Source organism: Amyelois transitella, chromosome 25 (genome assembly GCF_032362555.1).
Source record: "Amyelois transitella isolate CPQ chromosome 25, ilAmyTran1.1, whole genome shotgun sequence".
Classification (NCBI taxonomy): domain Eukaryota; kingdom Metazoa; phylum Arthropoda; class Insecta; order Lepidoptera; family Pyralidae; genus Amyelois; species Amyelois transitella.
Window position 1 is genome coordinate 1,618,987 of NC_083528.1, and position 20,178 is coordinate 1,639,164.

Consider the following 20,178-nt stretch of genomic DNA (forward strand, 5'->3'; position numbering starts at 1 on the left):
ATGCTGTTAAGGATATGTCGTAAAAGGCGACTAAGGAAAGGCTAATAAACTTGGGATCCTTCTTGTTGGCGATGGACTGTCATGTCACTATATCATCGACTCCGCAAGGTATATAGACGTGACTTTATGTATGTATGTAGGTATATATTCTAAAAAAAAGATGAATCATGCGTTTGGTATAACGGACCCACCTAGTTTATTTCTAACTAGCCTTCACCACTTGGTATGACAAATGAGCGAGAGGAGAGTGCCAAAAATGTTTTGTATCTTTTTAAAAATGGTGACAGTTTTACGAATGCCAATGCGTAAGTTCTTATGTTTATGGTAGGTACAGTGAGTGAAAACTTCACGAGGAAACCTTTACATTGGAGACGATGATGGTGAAACCGTGAACCAAGGTAAATTGGAAATTCACTGACCTGACAAGTTTTTACTTTTCAGAAAGTCAAGATGAAGATTGACAACATATTACTTTTAAAAAAGATTAAGAATCCGTCCTCCTCCGTAAAAATTAAAATTATGATGTAATATCTAATACATTTATTTAAAAAACTTAAATGTAAAGTATGGCGCCAAAAGTCAGTTAACATTACAAAGTTACTATTACTAATTAAAAATACAAGAAAACAATAATTTGCACTTTATGGTTATGTCAATAAGGAACGCTTTAATTTTTTTGATCGCACAATTACATTGGCTGATTAACCACATGTGTGAATGAGGTTTTTCTATCCCGGTTCCAGTCAGGGATCCCGGATTATTCCCCTTTAGGCTACTACTCGAGTTGGTTGTGTTCGTCACAAGTTTGAAGTGATAATTTGACAGTTCGCGCCATTTTTTGTGTCATTGATTAGGTATCTGTGCCCGTTTAGATCAAATAAAATTTTAAGGTGAGTCGATTTGGTTTTTTTTTTTTTTTTGACAAGTACCTGATGTTTTAAGTTTAATGTTTGAAATGTAAAACGAGAGTAGGACTTTTTTTAATAGTCATTTTTATTTTATTATATCACTTCATACTGATAGATATAATAAACGGGAAAGTTACTACCTACTTTTTTAATTATTTACCATACTTATGAAGTTTCTAAACTATTTACTAAACACACAAATATAAAACTGTACTTAGAATATTCCGAAAATATAGGTATATTGCCTTGCTAGTGATATTAAATTAATTCATTTTTAATAAATAGCAACTTTTATTGATCAAATGACGAATGAAAATTGTGTCTATTTAAAATTACCTGTAACTTTTTTAAAAATTAATTTTATTTAATAGGCTCTTTCATATTTTTGCTTATTTCATACACTTATCTTTTTTAGGTTAAAAAGATAAGTGTATGAAATAAGCAAAATACTGTCTAGAGTACTGTCTAGAAATTTCTTACAGAATACGCGCACAATTTTGCGTTTTTCTTTTTTAGTAGCATTTTGTATGTGAAAGAAAAAGAAGGATATTTCTTGAAAAAGGACATATATTGGCTACATTTTTCATATCTAAGGACACGGGAATTTTAGTTTGTTGCAGACAGAAGCTAAGTAATACTAAAAAGACATAAAGAAAAAAATCTATTTCTTAAATTTGACGATGAAAGTTTGTAATATATTTTAGGTTTGTTAACCGTAGGTATTTTTAATTTCAGAAAATGAAGAGTATGTGCTGCTTTCTTGACTATAGGGACCACAAAGTACCTCTTATCATAGAGAATCATAAATATATTGGTTTTTTTTTTAACTTGCCGTAGATTTTTTGTCAAATAAAACTATTTTTTGTATTCCCTAAGAATTCAAACAAAACCTATATTTCCACCTACTTATTTTACAGCTTAATTATTTTTTATTACGACACAAAAGCTTAAATAACATATTTTATCAAAACGCAAAACAACAATAAATCAACGTTACCTAAATAAAATGTCGTCTAAAAATAAAATTTAATTCTTGATAAAAATCTTCGTGATAAAAATAAAACATTTTCGCATAACATTGCTTACATCCGCAAAATGATTATTAAAAAAAAACTTCCTTCTCGTCCGTAAGATAGCAACAACAGTAACACGTGTCCTCTTAATAATAAGACTAAAAAACGATTAAATTTATAATTCGCAGATGCTGAAGCCACGCGTGATGAGACGCAGAGAAAGTTTATTTTTATAATAATAGCAAAACCACATGGGCAACATCAGCAAACACCACATGTCAATAAGCACCTAAGACTACTGAACTTTTGTAGGTAAATGAACTTGCCAATATGGCCGACTACGAATTAATACCTAGCTACGATGAAGACGAACTATTTCAAGAGAAAGATAACAATGTAACAGATCTACACGCGTACTATATGACGCAATTCAATTTAGAACTCGAAAATGGTAATAAGAAGAAAGACAATTTCAAATTTGGCGTAGAAGAAAGTTTCGATTTTGAAGTTTTAGACAATTGGAACCACCATCAGAGTAATACCACTGATTTTGAAATAATTGATCAAGTTATTGATACCAATATTAGTGAACAAAATATGAAGGAAGTATTATTAGATTTAGATAGTATCGATTTCGATAGCGGTTTCAATACGGAGATAAATCATAATAAAACGCATGAACAAAAGAGCTACGAAAACAATAATGAGTACATAGATGATGAGTCATTGATAGACGAATTATGTAGAGAAGAGAGTGAAAACTGCAGGTTAAGTCCAAATTTCGAAGAGGAATTCAACACGAAAATGGGTAACGATAAAAATCTTTTGCCATCTATGGAAGCTGCATTTTCTAAGAGATATACGACGTACAATAAAACAAATACACAAAACGGTGGTCAGCAAAATTTTGAAAGTCAAATCAATGAAGCGGCTGTACCTATAATAAATAGTGTAGAATATTATAGCTATCCTAACAATGTACTTTATAACCTTGAGTCGGATAAAAACTACATATTACCTGATACACCAACAAGTTGCACAGAATTTAATTTTGGAAAAAACGAAAGAAAAGTATCAGTTTCTGAATCAATCGAGAGTGATGTTCAAAGCTCAAGTTACTATGATGGTAACTCGGAAACCTTTGATGAAGATGACTTGTTTATTAATTTGGATGACTTCGGGTTGACACTGGAAACTGAAACTGATATGAACGCAGTTGCTGAAAATAAAAGTACTTATCAAAATGAAAAAAGAGCTGAAAAAGATAAACCTGGTAAGATAAGAAAATTTTGGACGAATATAATGGGACATCCATATAAATGGTAGAATATAATAAACTTTTGTCTTAAATTTACAGGTGAAAGGATTTGCTTATGGGAACATTGTTACGAGAAGTATCCGAATCAGAACACTCTTGTAGAACACATTGAAAGAGCTCATGTAAATACATATAAAGGTAAACAACATGTTACTTTTTCCATTTTCCTTATCTAAATATTTTCATAAATATCATCGTCTCTCTTCATTTATATACATACATATAATCGTGTCTTTATATAATGCGTTGTTGCCTATCGGTCTTGAAAATACTGATAGGCTACGTTCAGCTTTTTGGATTTAAGATAGAATTGAGATTCAAATAGTGACAGATTCCTAGCCCAACGCCTAAAAGAATAATCCAAAGTTTATAAGCATATCCCTTAGTATCCTTTTATGACATCCGAGAGAAAGTTATAACTTTACAAAACTTTAAAAAGAATCGGACAAGTAAGTATATATACTTGTCCGATTCTTTTTTCTATTGGTGCCGGGAACCACACGGCACTCAATCTACACGAAAATCAATTAAAAATAGGCCTTTAATTTGTTTTTCTACATTTAGGTGATGAATTCAGCTGTCTTTGGAGGGACTGCGCCCGCGCACGACGGCCTTTCAACGCTCGATATAAGCTTCTCATTCACATGCGAGTTCATTCGGGACACAAACCGAATAGATGCCATGTAAGCATTTAAATTTTTTATATAATTAAATGTTTCATTTGAAAAGCATTATGAGAAGAAATTACCATATTACATACACGTAGGCAGAAACTACCTCTTTCTACTTGCCACGATCTCTGCATACTTCCTTCGCTTCATCCACATTCATAACTCTCTTCATGCAAGCTCGACGGTTTCGGGTACTTTTGACCTGACCCTTTACCATATTATGTATATCTTATAGAAAATATTGAAAAAATCAAATGAGCAAATTACTTGACCAGCATAATGAACTGATGTTGAAAATATCAGTCGTTGTTAAAACATTCATGATACGTCTTTCTTAAAGCATTTTCTTGCCAGCTTCTCTAGTTATTAAACTCAAACATACCAAATTTATCACAGCACCCGGGATGTGGCAAAGCATTTTCCCGGCTGGAGAACCTGAAGATCCACATGAGGTCTCACACAGGGGAGAGGCCGTATGCCTGCCCAGCGCCTCATTGTAGGAAGGCATTCTCTAACTCTTCGGATCGGGCGAAACATCAAAGGACTCATTTTAATGCTGTAAGTTGTTCATTTCATTCAAATTTTTGATATTTATAGCGGGAGCGATGATTCGGCTCGACCGCCACCAAAGGGAAGATCTTCCGTCATCGCTCCCGCTACAACATCTTTATCTCTTGATATATTACTTGATACAGAACTAATAGTCCCAAAAACAAAGACCATGTGAAGCTGAATGGTAGAAACGATTGCTTGAATTGGCTTTTTCTTCACTATCAGATTAGTAAAGAAGCTCCTTCCAGAAGTCCTGATGATAATGATGAAGTAATTGGCTGAGTAGATACCAGAGCTAGGGCACTCAATGATAAACCATAAGTACCTCATTATTTTAATCTAAACGATCTAAGAGCCCCTGGTTTAGTTCAGGTTATGAATGTACAATTGTACATCATACATACATATAATGACGTCTGTATCAGACAGAGCCAATAGTCTTAATAACACTGATAGGCCACGTCCAGCTCTTTTGCTTAATGAAAGAATTGAGATTCAAATAGTGACAGGTTGCTAGCCTGTAAGAGAAGAATCCCAAGTTTATAAGCATATCCATTAGTCGTCTTTTAGGATATCCATGGGAAAAAGACGGAGTATTTTCTCTAATGGCGCCGGGAACCACACGGCACAATTGTACATCCATTCATCTATTTCCCAGAGACCCTACGCCTGCGGCGCCATCGGCTGCGGTAAACGCTACACCGACCCGTCATCGCTCAGGAAACACGCCAAGTCCCACCCCCACGTCAACGTGCCCAGGACCTGCGTCCCGCCATCCCGTCCCGCCAGAAGACCAGAACAGAAGCAACTGGTCCCAAGTTCACCAGCGAAATTGGCCACGCTGCGATGCATCAGGGATAAACTGACAGTGCCGAGACTGCAGAGGTTGTAAAAGTGTATATACACTTATATATATATATATGAAAGAAAAGAATGTGTGCTAAAGATATGGAAGGACTATTTTGAGAGTTTATTTGAAAAAAAGGAAGAAAATAAGAAAGAGTTCTGCTATAGCGAAGAAAAAGAGAATGAGGTGGAAGGCGAAATTGAAATGTTTGAAATTGTGGAAGCACTTAAGAGTATGAAAGCGGGTAAGGCTGCCGGGTATGATAGAGTGTCGGTCGAGATGCTTAAAGCAGGAAAAGGCGTCGTAGCTAGACAGTTGTACTGCCTTTTCAATTTGTGTTGGAGAAGCGGCCGAGTACCAAAAGATTGGTGTAAGGCTGTTATTGTGCCACTTTACAAAGGAAAAGGGTCACAACTGGACTGCAAAAATTATCGTGGTATAAGCCTGCTTAGCGTCGTCGGCAAATTGTATGCTAAGGTATTGATTAATAGAGTCAGGAATGAAACTGATGACAAAATATGGGATGCTCAAGCGGGATTTCGAAAGGGAATGGGATGTACTGATCAGGTCTTTTCTTTGCGGTGCATAGCCGAAAAGTTTTTGGCCAAGAGTCAAAAAGTCTATTGCACTTTCGTGGATGAATTGTGGTCAGCACTTTCTATGCATGGGGTGAGCAGTCTCTTGATACGAGCACTGAAATCCTTATATGAGGATTCGAGTGCTTGTGTCAGGATAAACGGAGCGCACACTGAGTGGTTTAAGATTGAGAAAGGTGTTAGGCAGGGATGTGTTGCGTCACCGTGGCTGTTCAACCTATTTATGGATAGTTGTTTGACAGATTTGAAAGAGTCTGAAAGTGGATTAAGGATGAATGAATTACTCGTCAAATGTCTGCTCTATGCCGACGATCAGGTTATACTGGCGTCATCAGCGGAGGAGTTACAGGAGATGGTAAACTGTATGCATGAAGCTTTAAAAGAGAAAGGAATGAAAGTGAACGTAAGTAAAACTAAAACACTGGTTTTTGAAATGGAGAAAGAAATGACAGCATGTAATATTTTGATTGGAGGAGAAAAAGTTGAGCAAGTGAAAGAGTTTGTATATCTAGGATCAAAGTTTACATCAGATGGCAAGTGTGATAGTGATATTGAAAGGAGAGTGAACGCGGGGAACATGGTGAATGGAGCTTTGCATGCCTTTATGAGCAGTCAGAAACTATCCAAAAAGGCTCGACTGGCTGTGCACAGGGGCGTGTTGGTCCCGACATTAATGTATGGGAGTGAAAGTTGGGTATGGCAAAAGAAGCACGAAAGCAGAATAAATGCAGTGGAAATGAGAGCGTTAAGGAGTATGTTGGGTGTGAAATTGAGTGACCGGATAAGGAACAGCGTGATAAGGGAGTGTTGTGATGTGAAAGAAGATGTAGTTACAGGAATAGAAAAGGGTATGTTGAGATGGTTCGGTCATGTGGAGAGGATGAATGAAAACAGGTTGACTAAGCAGATATACAAGGAGAGTGTGGAGGGAAAGGTCGGGGTGGGAAGACCTAGACGAACATATCTTGATCAAATTAAGGATGTCCTGGTGAAGGGTCAGGTCAAAAGTGCCCGAAACCGCCGAGCTTGCATGAGGAGAGTTATGAATGTGGATGAAGCAAAGGAAGTATGCAGGGATCGTGGCAAGTGGAAAGAGGTAGTCTCTGCCTACCCCTCCGGGAAAGAGGCGTGAGTTTATGTATGTATGTATATATATATATATATATATATGTATATCTCGTCGTTTCGTCGTAATCTCGTCTTTTTCCTTTGTGGGTTAGAAAAAGATAACAGTCTCGAGAAGACTGAAAGGCACCTTTAGCTTGTGGCTTAATGTAATGTTACATTTGAAATATTTAGTAAAAAAAAAATTTTTAAGTAAAACTTTTGGTAAAGAATTATTGACAGAAGAATAATAAGCAATGTTTTAATGGTCAGTGGGCTGGCTTTGAATAAGGGTGGTTACTATATAATTTGGTAGTTAACCGACTTAAGAATGAAATATTCATAATTAGGAGAGTGTTATGTATGTTTTGTTGCATGCATATAGAAATGTCAAACACCTCAGACAATATGTGTACGAAAATTTTTAATATCATTCTAAACGGGACCAAATGTCTTCCAAATACAAAGTTAATTTAAGAAAATTGATGCTCAATGAAAGACTGAAAGAAATTGGCTCAATCATTATATTTTAGTTCTTAAGACAATGTGTTTAAAACACAATTTATTAATAAACACTTATTTTGCATTTTATAGTTAAATATTTATAAGGACATTGACAACATTTTGTCTTCCATTAGTTAGGTACTCGGGCGAGATTATCCTAGTCTTGCTATAGAAAAAAATTATTATATAAGATAATATAAGAAATTATTTATATTTTAAAGAAATTAAGATAATTTAGACATTCGCAAATATTAAGTATGTTTAGTTACAAATACCTATATGAGGTCGAGTACAAATTTTGTGTCAAACACATTGTTAATTGGAAATTGCCATGCATAGTAAGTAACACAAAATTTTAATATTAGTTTTTAAGCAAAAAGACACCTAGTACTTGCTCAATTTATGGAAAAATTATTCATGATATTTTCACTTTGTATAAGTGAAATAAGTAGTTTTACGTCTATTTGATAAGAATTTTTGTTTTTTTTTTAGGTTTTTAATCAATAAAAAATCAAATAATTTATCGCTTACAAATGAAATATAGTACTTTATTTGCAACACAAAATTAAATTATATATAATTAAATTGAAAAATTTTATTATGTAAAATATTACATTTTTAAACAATAAATTTTTAAATTTAAAAGATTTTTAAACATCCATCTTTTTCAATTAAAATCTATTTTTCGTAAATAAAATTTATGAATATCTTTAAATATCTTGTAAATGATAAAGGTCCTAAATTAATTATATTAGAATATAATAATTTTATTAGCATATTATTACACATTAAGTATGGGTTGTTACTTATTATAAAATGTACAAAATTCATGCTTTCCAAAGAATCTCCTATAATTATATAGGTAGGTTGTTTTTTTTTTAAGATGTCTTCCGTATTAAGATCTCCTTATTCGTAATAATTTTATTAAAATTATATTTTAAGGCAAAAATTTATCAAGGCAAAGATTATATTAAAAAAGTGTTATTACTTAATTTTTTATTCAAATAAGTTTAATTTCTTTATTTTAATGCCAGTTTTTTCATTCTCATATCCAATGGAATTAAGTATTTAATGGAATAAAGATGCAATTTGTAAAATAATAAGAAAATAGTATCATAGCGGACAATCACTTAAATGTTTTTGAGAAACACAAAATTGTGTCTGTTCACAAACAGCTTGGGTTCTATTAAAAATTTGTAGTAAAAAAATTAAACGAATTCTTACAACGATTCTCTTATTACATACTTTATATTAATATTTTAGTATTGAATAACTTAGCAGTAATTCAAGATATCGAGCGACACAGGAATGTCGTAAAAACTGATCATGCTCACTCAAAATTGCTCATTACGAGAAAAATTTTGTTGTAGTAATACTTAATAAGGGTGTTTATTTTAGACAAAAATTACGAATTTTATTATATGACTTAAAAAATAATAAGAAATTGATGTAAAAAAAAAAGTAAAATTGATTCGTAGAAAAACATTTTTTATTCACATTTCTATACGATTTCTCTGGTTTGGCAAAATATCTTTGAAATCCAATTATTGTATCATTTGAATCTAAACGCGAAAAAGCTTTGGGCATAGAGAAAGTAAAGGACAAGGAAATCTCCCCCCGGGATCTAAAGCTTCATTCAGCTTCGGATTCAACCAACAATATTTTTTTTTTTTTGACAAATTACACAGATTGAGTTAGCCTCGAAGTAAGTTTGAAACTTGTGTTACGAGATACTAACCCAACGATACTATATTTCATAATAAATACTTAAATATAGATAAACATCCAAGACCCAGGCCAATCAGAGAAAGTTCGTTTCTCATCATGCCCTGGCCGGGATTCGAACCCGGGACCCCCGGTGTCACAGACAAGCGCACTACCGCTGCGCCACAGAGGCCGCCTTGTATAATAATAATCATGATCATTATAGGTAGAAGCCCTTTGGCTTAGATAAATTCTTCCACCTGGATCTAGTCCCGGTTGCAACTTCACCACTAGAATAGAATAGAATAGATTTATTTTCAAAATTGCATACAAGGTGTGACTTATTGACGTCACATCACTTAAATCTAATTATAACTACTACCGCTTCCAAAGCGAATGTGTAGAAGAAGCAGCGGTACAAACTACTCATGCAAGCTCGGCGGTTTCGGTACTCTTGACCTGACCCTTTATTGACCAGGACGTCCTTAATTTGATCAAGATACGTTCGTCTAGGTCTTCCCACTCCGACCTTTCCCTCCATACTCTCCTTGTATATCTGCTCAGTCAACCTGCTTTCACTCATCCTCTCCACATGACCAAACCATCATAACATACCCTTTTCTATTCCTGTAACTACATCTTTTTTCACATCACAACATTCCCTTATCACGCTGTTCCTTATCCGGTCACTCAATTTCACACCCATAATACTCCTTAACGCTCTCATTTCCACTGAATTTAATTCTGCTTTCGTGCTTCTTTTGCCATACGCAACTTTCACTCTCATACATTAATGTCGGGACCAACACGCCCTTATGCACAGCCAGTCGAGCCTTTTTGGATAGTGTCTGACTGCTCATAAAGGCATGCAAATTGAATCTACAGTAAATTCATAAGACAAATAGAAGATAACCCTATACAATATCCTCCATTTAACCTTATAAAAACTGATCAAGAGGAGTTTAGAAGTTCAATCTTAAACGTGTCTCAATACTAAAATCTTACTACTATATCATCAATAAAACTAATGCCTTGACAAAATACATTGTAACTATCAATCCTACGCTATTGAGGGGTCAGGGGTTCTAATACAGCACGTGTGGCCTCAAGATATAAGCAGGGATTTGGTGGTATCCCGTCAGAAGTGATCTTCTCGTAGAACCACCAATACCTAAGGTTCCTGGAGGTGATAATGAAGATTTTTGTTTTAACGGCGTTTATCGGTGAGTACCACTAGCCTAGTATTACATGCATACATACATATAATCACGTCTATATCCCTTGCGGGGTAGGCAGAGCCAACAGTCTCGCAAAGACCGAAAGACCACGTTCAACCGTGTGGCTTAATGATAGAATTGAGATTCAAATAGTGGCAGGTTGATAGCTCATCGCTTTTTACGAAATTCATAAAAAGCGAAAGAGATGGAGTGGTCCTCTTTTAAAGTGCCTTAAACCACACGGCACTCCAAGGTTGACTAGAAGAGATTGCTTAAGCTATAAGTTCGCCCTTGTAACTAATAGCCTGTTATTTTTTTAAATGTTCTGCTTTTCATTTTCTTGGTGCAATAAAAAGTTTATCTATCTATCCATCTCAAATACAAAGTCAAAATTTTTGTTTTCTTTATTATTGGACATATCGAAAATCAACTTATAAATTGTCATATCTTATGGTTTCACAACATTGATTGACGACAAATAAATTAGCGACGGTGCAGAAGAAGAGGTAACAAAGTGCACCGCAGCTTTTTCTTTAATAACGACAACTTATATCTTTATATTTTTTTTTCCAAGTATATAAAGGACTCCTTCCAATAACCTTTATTTATTAAATCGGGAAAAGTCAGCTCGTACTCTTAGCCAATCATCCCGGCACCAATATAAAAAAGAAAAGGACCACTCCATCAGAGAGTAATTAAGAGTTAGGCTCATAAACTTGGAATTCTACATTTAGGCGATGGGCTAGCAACCTGTCACTATTTGAATATCAATTTTATCATAAAGCCTAACAGCTGAACGTGGCCTATCAGTCTTGAAAGACTGCTGGCTCTATCAACTTCGCAAGGGATATAAAACTGATTATGTGCATGTATGTATGAATATTAATTGCGGATAAAGCGAAAGAAGTATGCAGCGGTCGTGGGGAAGAAAGAAAGATAATAATCACATCTCTTTCCCGGAGGGATAGGTAGAGACTATCTACATCTGCATCCACTTGCAACGATCATTTCATGCTTTTGTTAATATTCAGAGTAAGGTTATGAAACTATGAAACACTGAAAATGTCACACTAAATTTTAATGTGAAATTTTTGTGTTAAATATTTTTTTTATATAGACATTATGACCAATGTTGTGAAACCAAACGTTTTGACAATTATTAAGCGATATGAAGTATCCTATAATAATGAATAAAAAAATTGAATTTATTGACTTCAACTTGCCTAGAAAAGACCCGAATTTCAACCTAAATATCTATCTACAAACAAACTCCAATCATATAGAAAGGAAGAAAGAAAATATGTTGATGTGATGCATTAGAATATACGAGTAACAAGAACAGAAACATTACCCTTTAAGCGGTTCCCACGACTTTGTCCGCGTGGAATAGTTCATCCATTAGGACATCATTGAAGCCCTCAAGGATGAGTAATTTTCCCCGATTTTTTTTCACATTCTCCATTATTTCTTCGCTCCTTATAGTTGCAGCGTGATTTTATATAGCCTAAAGCCTTCCTCGATAAATGGTCTATTCAATACAAAAATAATTTTCAATTCGAACCAGTAATTCCTGAAATTAGCGCGTTCAAACAAACAAAATCTTCAGCTTTATAATATTAGTATAGATAACAACATTTATACCATTTATACCTATTCAGTTAAATAAGGTTAAATGTGTGATAACTTTGTATTAACTGTGATGAACTGATTTCAATCACGATGCAACTAATAATTTTATACACGAAAATGTGTGTTTGATTGTCCTGTCTTTCGCGTTTTATCGCCTTTAACTAAGTAGATACAAACTTGGCATTTATGTTGGCTCTATTGTACATACATCATCACGTCTATATACCTTACGGGGTAAACAGAGCCAACCGTCTTTAAATGGCAGATGAGCTACGTTCAGCTGTTTCGCTTTATGATGATAGATACGATTGTAATCCCAAAAAAAAATGCAATAGTCTCTTTTTTTTATATCCCTATTTATTTGTACCTATTCAGACATTGTACTTATTGAATTACCGCTTTCATTCAAAGCATTTTTTTAATTTTGCAAGCACCATATTAATCTTCTATTAGATGTGTGATTCGAGTGAGTGGCAGGTTACTGAATTTCATATAAAAATTGACGTGTTCCTTGGGGAATCAAGACTAAAAAAAAACTTTAATTTGTACATAATTAATATTACGATATTTGTGGTAGGTTCTTACGTCAAAACCGCATAAACCATTTTGCAGATAGGTTTACGCTTTTGCCATAATTTTGATATCACAAAACGAAATGAAGTGGTGTTATTTAAATATTAAACTATTACGAAAAAACTAATTTACCTTTATATTTTAGTTGACTGAAAGAAATCCCGATTGGGATAAGTCGGCCATTGTAAATATTCTTCTAAATCCAATGACCGTTATCTATTTCTTGTTACATTTCTTTTTATATGCAATAAAGTTTACAAACAAAAAAAAACAAACTAACATCTTAAAACTGTCTCATCGTCATCACAAATCTATTTTTTAACGAGTTTAAAATTGAATATGTCTACATTGTCAATGTCAAGGCTTATTTCCATTGTAATAACTTTGCAGCCGCCATCGCACTAGGCGACCGCCAGGCAGACGTCAGCACCCAGACCTATTCGCCATGGCAGGGAGGCAAGCGGTACCACTACGACGTGGTGTCCCACAACCTGGCCAGGCTTGAGGAAGGCCAGAGCTCTGGCAGCGTCTTCCGAGCACGCTTCCTCATCCGCGCACTCACCCCTGACAAGCTACAGGCCAAACTCGAGGACGCTCAGCATGCCCTGCTCCATCAGGACATCCCCGACATCCGTCACCTGCCAAAAGACCTCAAATACGAGCCAGTCCCCAAACTGGACCAGCCTTTCGAGATCAAAGTAGAAGGCGGACGCGTCCTTTCACTCAATTTACCTACAACCTTCGCCTTGCCTCAAGAAAACTTGCTCAAAGGTCTCATTGGAGCTCTGCAAGTAGACTTATCCACTCACCGAGTCATGCACAATACCCATGACCAATATGACAAGGAAACACAGCAAGGCCAGTTCAGCAAAATGGAAACTGACGTCACTGGTGACTGCAAGACCCTTTACACCGTTACACCCGTCGCGTCCGAGTGGCACCGTGAACTGGCCCATTTGAAGCTCACTGAAGAACCCATCGAGATCACAAAGAGCAAGAACTACGGCCACTGCCACCACAGAGTCGCGTATCACTTCGGAGTGCCCAAAGGGTCCGAATGGACCGGCGCAGCACACAAAACGCACGAGGAACAGCTGGTCAGACGATCCACTGTCTCAAGGATCCTGGCAGGCAAACAAGGCCCCATTTACAAAACTGAAACCACCAGCACTGTTCAAGTCAACCCACTTTTGTTCGGAAAACAAAAAGGAGAGGTACTCAGTTACATCCAGATGAATCTAGTAACGCTGGAAGGGGACAATGAACCTGCTTGGCCAAATGTTGAACAAGGTCGCGCTGTAGAAAACCTTTTGTACTCCATGAACAAAAATCCCGTTACTATCCAAGACAGCTCTTCTTCGTCTTCATCGTCAGAGTCTGAAGAACATCAGAGCAATGAGGGTTCCGTCAACTCCAGATCCCGTCGTTCCGTAAAGAAAATCGTGACCATCAACAAAGTTATTGTAAAGCGAAGCGATGAGGATTCAAGTTCTTCAAGCTCCAGCCGGTCTTCTGGCCAGTTCGTTAACGATGACCTGCCCACTCATAACGAACCTGCTTATGCTGCACTTTACATGAGCCCTCAGCCGCGTGCTGATAACAAACAGAACCCTATGAACGTGCAAAAGCTCGTCCAAGATATCTCTCAACAGCTGCAGAACCCCAGCAATATGCCAAAGAACGATTTCTTGTCAAAGTTCAACATCGTGGTCCGCATCCTTGCATCTATGAGTTACGATCAACTGAACCAAATTAGCCGCAGCCTCGAGATTGCCAAGTCCTCAAACAACAATGTCAAGGCAGACATGTGGATGATATACCGCGACGCTGTTGCGCAGACAGGCACAATTCCCGCATTCCAAATCATCAGGAACTGGGTCTTAACCAAGAAGTTACAAGAAGAGGAAGCTGCCCAGGTCATTGCAAGTCTCGCTGCTTCACAACGGTACCCCACTAAGGAAATTATGGTTCAATTCTTCAACTTGGCAATGCACGACGATGTGAAGCAACAGAAGTACCTGAACAGCACTGCTCTATTAACTGCCACCAGGTTCATCAACCAGGGTCAAGTCAACAACGAAACGGCTCACCATTTCTACCCCACCCACATGTACGGCCGCCTCGCAAACAAACATGATCCGTTTGTTTACCAGCAGATCTTGCCACGTCTATCTCAAGAGTTGAAGCGAGCTGTTGAGCAAAGCGATACCACAAAGGCTCAAGTGTACATCAGGGCCATTGGTAACTTGGGACACCGTCAAATCCTGGAAGTGTTCACTCCCTACCTGGAAGGCCATGTACCAACAACGACTTACCTCCGCCGAGAAATGATCAACAGTCTGGACGTCCTTGCTCACCAACAGGACAAGTTGGTGCGCTCCGCGCTGTACAAAATCTTGAAGAATACCGCCGAGCCTTACGAAGTGAGGGTTGCTGCTATTCACAACCTGTTAATGGCGCGACCATCTCCCGCTATGATGATGACCATGGCTCAGATGACTCACACCGATCCTGCCATCCACGTGAGAGCTGCTCTAAGGTCCAGCATCGAATCTGCGGCTGAACTGCAGACCCCACGCTACATGGACTTGTAAGTATCAATTTGATGATGATAACCGTCCACCCCAACGTCAGGAAACATAAAAATAAATAATGTAGGAACTCACTAATTTCTATCAATTATGTTGGTAGTTATTAGAATTTTATATAAACTTGATTGTTGTCTGAATTGTGTTGCCTTTGGAATTAACACAAAATTAAAGTCTATAATGTATATCATAAACATAAATAAAATAGACCAAGGTTTAACTAGGCTTAAACTAAACGCAGTAAGTAATACGTCTATGTCATGCCAAATATCACGTCATTTGTTGGGGTGTTGCCAAGTAAATATTACATAAGTTACAATTGTCACTGTAAATTGTGGTAAATTTATAAAGTGAATAAATATTTGTCACAAAATACTGCTATTATAGCGACACACTTATTTGAAAGATTTTGCGATTATCCTTATTAATTTTTGTTTTCAAGGGCAAGAACCGCAAATGCTGCTAAATGGATGTTATCAAAGGAAGACTTGGGTGTGCAATACTCGGGAAAGATACTTCAGGACTCTTACAGCGATGAGTACGAACAGGGCATCTTGAGCGCTTTATCTTACACTGGAAGCCGGGACAGCTTATTCCCTAACTTCTTCAAGTATTCTATAAGGAGCAAAGCCTGGAATAATGCCAATTCGGTAAGTGATAGAACACAATGACTCAATTGTTTAGAATTCAGTAGAAGCGTAGATAAACAAATAAAAAAAATAGATAAGGGACATACTGTTATCTTAATTCTAAATAATAATAAATCATGTCTGCCTTTATTCTGAGAACTGTAAATATTAATTCGTTAAAGTTGTATAGTATATATACTTCTGAGTATTATAATAATATATTTATTTCAGATTTCAGCTTCATTCTCAAGTGTGCGCCAATTAAGCAATTACATTCAAGAGCAAATAAGAAAGATGAACCAGCAAAGTGAGCAATCTCAACCCAACCAGAGATACTCACCGGAGAAAATATCTGATGAACTAAACATTAAACGCAAGGATGACAAGCCCTTCGAGGCATCTTTCTATGTAGATATCTTGAACCAGCAGAGATATTTTGCGTTCAATGAATATGACCTGCAACAGCTTCCTAGAACTATCTCCCAGTATTTTGCCAACCTTGGAGCTGGTATGAACAAACACTACACAAAGGTCCTTAACCAAGCTCAAGTTTCTATTATGTTCCCTGTTGCCACGGGTATGCCATTCATCTACAAGTACAAGGAGCCTACAGTGGTTCATATCGAAGGCAAACTAAAAACACAAGTTCCGAAGGAGAAAAACGCCGAACACTCAGCCACATTTACAAAAGACATCTTCTTCACTTATGCCAGAAATCTTGATGGAAGTCTTGGATACCTGGATACTCTTGTGAACCAATATGTCAGCGCTGGGGTTGTCAACAAACTTCAAGTGAATATCCCCGTCAAGTTGGAATTGCAAATGAAGTCTGGTCAATTCAAGATCGACTTGGAACCTCTGCGTCCAGAACAAGACCAAACCATTTTACATTACAGCGTATGGCCTTACACTGCTAGCCAGAAAAAAGACTCTCTGGTCACCATTTCACTAGATCCCAATACTAAACTAGTTACTCGTCCCTACAAAGAATCTATTATCGACACCAAGTTTGGTCAAACTGTGGGCACTGTATTCCAATTTCAAGGCTATTCTTATTCTTCAGACTACAAGAACGTAAAGAACTTGTGGAGCTCTGACAAACAGCTTTCAAATATTGCCTTTGCATCTACACAGAAAGATATTGCTCTCACTCATTACAACCTTAAATATTTGGCTAAACAGAGCCAAAATAAACGTGTCTCTCTGACTGCTGCTTTTGGTGAGTACATATATAGTTGTATTTAATCAAATTTTTCAAATTCAAATTCAAGTTCAAGTTCAAAATTTTTATTCATTATTATAGAATACTATCATTATCGCTTTATAATTGTCAAATCTTTTGGTTTCACAATATTGGTTGACGTCAAATAAATTACTTAAAACTATGATTACTGCCGCTTCCAAGGCGTCAGTGCAGAAGAAGCGATAACTAGCTGCACTGCAGCATTTTCTTCAACAACATCAACTTCACAAATATCCAAAATTCTTTCAACGTTTTACTTTCATGTCATTTTACTTTCAGATACCTATTACAACTTGAAAGAAAAAGCACAAGATAATTCCGAACCTGCTAAGATTGATGACGACACTCCAAACAGCTATACTCGTCATCAACAACTTGTGAAGAGAGTGTCTTCTGGCATTAACACTGCTAAAGCTCAAGTTCTAGACGTCAGCGCTTCTTTCGAAGGTCCACAAAAATCATCTTATGTGTTCACTTACGCCATGGCTAACAGTTTGGTTGACCGTAAAATACATTATGCATTCTATGCTGCCAGGAGTTCATCACAGCAACCAGAAGCCAACAGCCAGATCAATGGTTTTGGAAAAGTTGTCAAACCTGAAATTTGGAAAATGAACTTCTTGGAGGCTCTTAACAAGGAAATGAAGACTGTGTTTGAGGCTAATATTAAATATGGTCAAAACGGTAAAGGAAATATTAACGTACATGGTTACACTGAGCGCACAAAGGAGTACGTTGAAGAACTAAAGAAACACCCTCTGGCCGATATGTGCCAGAAGGAAATGACTCATAACAACTTATACCAGGACGCTTGTATGAAGGCCATTGTATTAGCTCATGCGCCCAACTACATGAAGACATCAGTTGTCTACAAAGATGTAAGCCCGGTTGTCAGAAATATGTTCTACCAAGCGTACAAAATGTTTGAACATTATGGCTTCTGGTATACGCAAGTCAACCCAATGAAGGTTACAGCTGATGGAAAGCTTGACATGGAGGCTAAGATTTCGTATTTTGAGAAAAAAATGAACTTAGTTTTAAATACCAGATTGGGTGAAGTTCGTGCCAAAAATGTGCCTATCCCCAGAATGTCTTCTGGAGCTTTGGCCATTTACAATCCATTCCGAGCATACGAACATGTGTACAATTATTTCACCAGGCAGCAGTATCAACGTAAGTTTAAAAATGTTATAATATTGTGTTCGTTTTGTTAACATTATCTGATATTACAAGTATGAAATGCTAACTTTTAATCGTTTCTCCACCTTCATGAAAATTGTTGTCTATATTCCAGACTTAATACAAAAATTTGAAGATCGTTTCAGTGGTTTTTACAGGAGAGACAGACGAACAAACACGCATACATATTTTTAAATTTATAATATATATTAGTATAGAAATAAAAATTGCTTTAAACGTAGTCCATGTTTTTTATCTTTTTTTTACAGCATTCTGTACTATTGACTCCAACGCTGTGAAGACCTTCAGCAACCGCACCTATGAATACACATTGAGCCCTTCATGGCACGTTTTGATGCAGCACGACGGCAACAGAGTCAACGATAAATTGGTGGTCCTCGCCCGAAGACCCACTGAGAAACAGGAAGAGCTTTACATTGCTTACAAGTAAGTAAATATTTTTATTTTAAAGTACAAGTTCATAGAAAATCCCGAAACAAATGTGTTTGGGTCACCTGAATTCATGAATAACAAAAAAGACAACATTAATCCACAGGACGTCAATTAGAAATTATATTCCGCGAATCATTTCGCTCTTACGTAGTTCTTATCCCTTTTTATCGGAGGCTAAAAATGAGAGAAAACTAAAGTTTCTGTGTATTACTAACTAAATTACTAACATTCGTCAAAAAGTGACTGGGGTAATTTTATAAATAAATCTCTTTCATTGCAGGTCCAGCAACGGCAAACATTTCGAAATGGAAGTGCAATCAGTTCCGGAGGGCAACAACCAGAAATACAAAGTGAATGTTAACACCAATGCAAAGAAAATCTCCGAAGGTGACCTTGCCATCTACTACGATGAGGTGGAGGAAAAACCTTTGATTCAATATTACACTGCCCCTGATGGTGTACTCCTGGTCTACATCAAGGAAGATCGTCTTCGCGCTATGTTTGACGGCCAGCGCCTCGTGCTCCTCTCCAGCGAAGAGCGTAACAACAATAGAGGTATTTGTGGATACATGTCTGGTTCTCCAAGATACGATTATTTAACTCCTTATGGATTGGTTGATGAAGCCAAACATTACGCCGCTTCATATACTCTCAAAGAAGAAAGTGATCCTAAGACTGAACAACTTCGTGAAGAGGCCCATAAAATAGCTTACCAGCCCAAAAATGAGTACACAACCATCCTTCAAACAGACAGTGAATGGAGCAAGATCATGCATAGTCACTCGTCATCTTCTTCATCTGAAGAAGACTCTCATTCAAAGAATGTGTACAAATCAAGGAGTTATCTCAAGGAGCGTAAGGAATGCGAAGTGCAACAACAAGTGCAGTATTACGAGAACCACGGCGAAATCTGCATTAGTACTGCCCCAGTACCTGTTTGCCAGTCTCACTGTCATGCCAACTATCAAGAACAGCAAGTGCACGTTGTCTGCCGCCCCAAAATCGACCAGCAGTATATTTCCTATAGAGAAATGATACGTCAAGGTAAAAACCCGAATGTTGAAGGTTCTCAGATAAAGATTAAGCAATACAAAGTACCAATCTCGTGCGTTGCATAAATTCTATTAACTTTAACTATACGTAACTATCGATTAATTTTTAATAGACAATGGCTTGATTAATGGTTTGATAGCGATTTATATGAAATATATATTATATGTATTTACATTATAATATTATATGTATTTATAAACTTTCGGCAGTATATTATATCCTTGTATTTATCAAAAATTTATTTGTATGTAAATAATGTGTATTTTTTATTTATGTATGAATTGTGATTTTAAATAATATAGTATTATTATAATTATAAATGTAGAATATAAATGTTTAAGCAGCAAATATGAAAACGACAAAAAAATAAATTTATTGACTGAAGTATATATTGATT

General features: G+C 36.4%; 2 protein-coding genes across 2 annotated transcripts; both read left to right on the top strand.

Annotated features, from left to right (window-relative positions):
- The first annotated feature begins 2,251 nt into the window (after positions 1-2,251).
- Positions 2,252-5,354, top strand: LOC106142767 (zinc finger protein 569-like). The gene is made up of 5 exons (XM_013344646.2): positions 2,252-3,194; positions 3,279-3,377; positions 3,804-3,922; positions 4,307-4,468; positions 5,121-5,354. Exons 1-5 carry the CDS (start codon positions 2,252-2,254, stop codon positions 5,352-5,354), a joined length of 1,557 nt encoding a protein of 518 aa, XP_013200100.2.
- Positions 5,355-12,516: 7,162 nt separating this feature from the next.
- On the top strand, positions 12,517-19,987 carry LOC106142753 (vitellogenin). Its single transcript, XM_060951446.1, has 7 exons — positions 12,517-12,529; positions 13,027-15,226; positions 15,667-15,874; positions 16,085-17,072; positions 17,376-18,269; positions 18,545-18,722; positions 19,009-19,987. Exons 1-7 carry the CDS (start codon positions 12,517-12,519, stop codon positions 19,844-19,846), a joined length of 5,319 nt encoding a protein of 1,772 aa, XP_060807429.1. The 3' UTR covers positions 19,847-19,987.
- Positions 19,988-20,178: the final 191 nt, after the last annotated feature.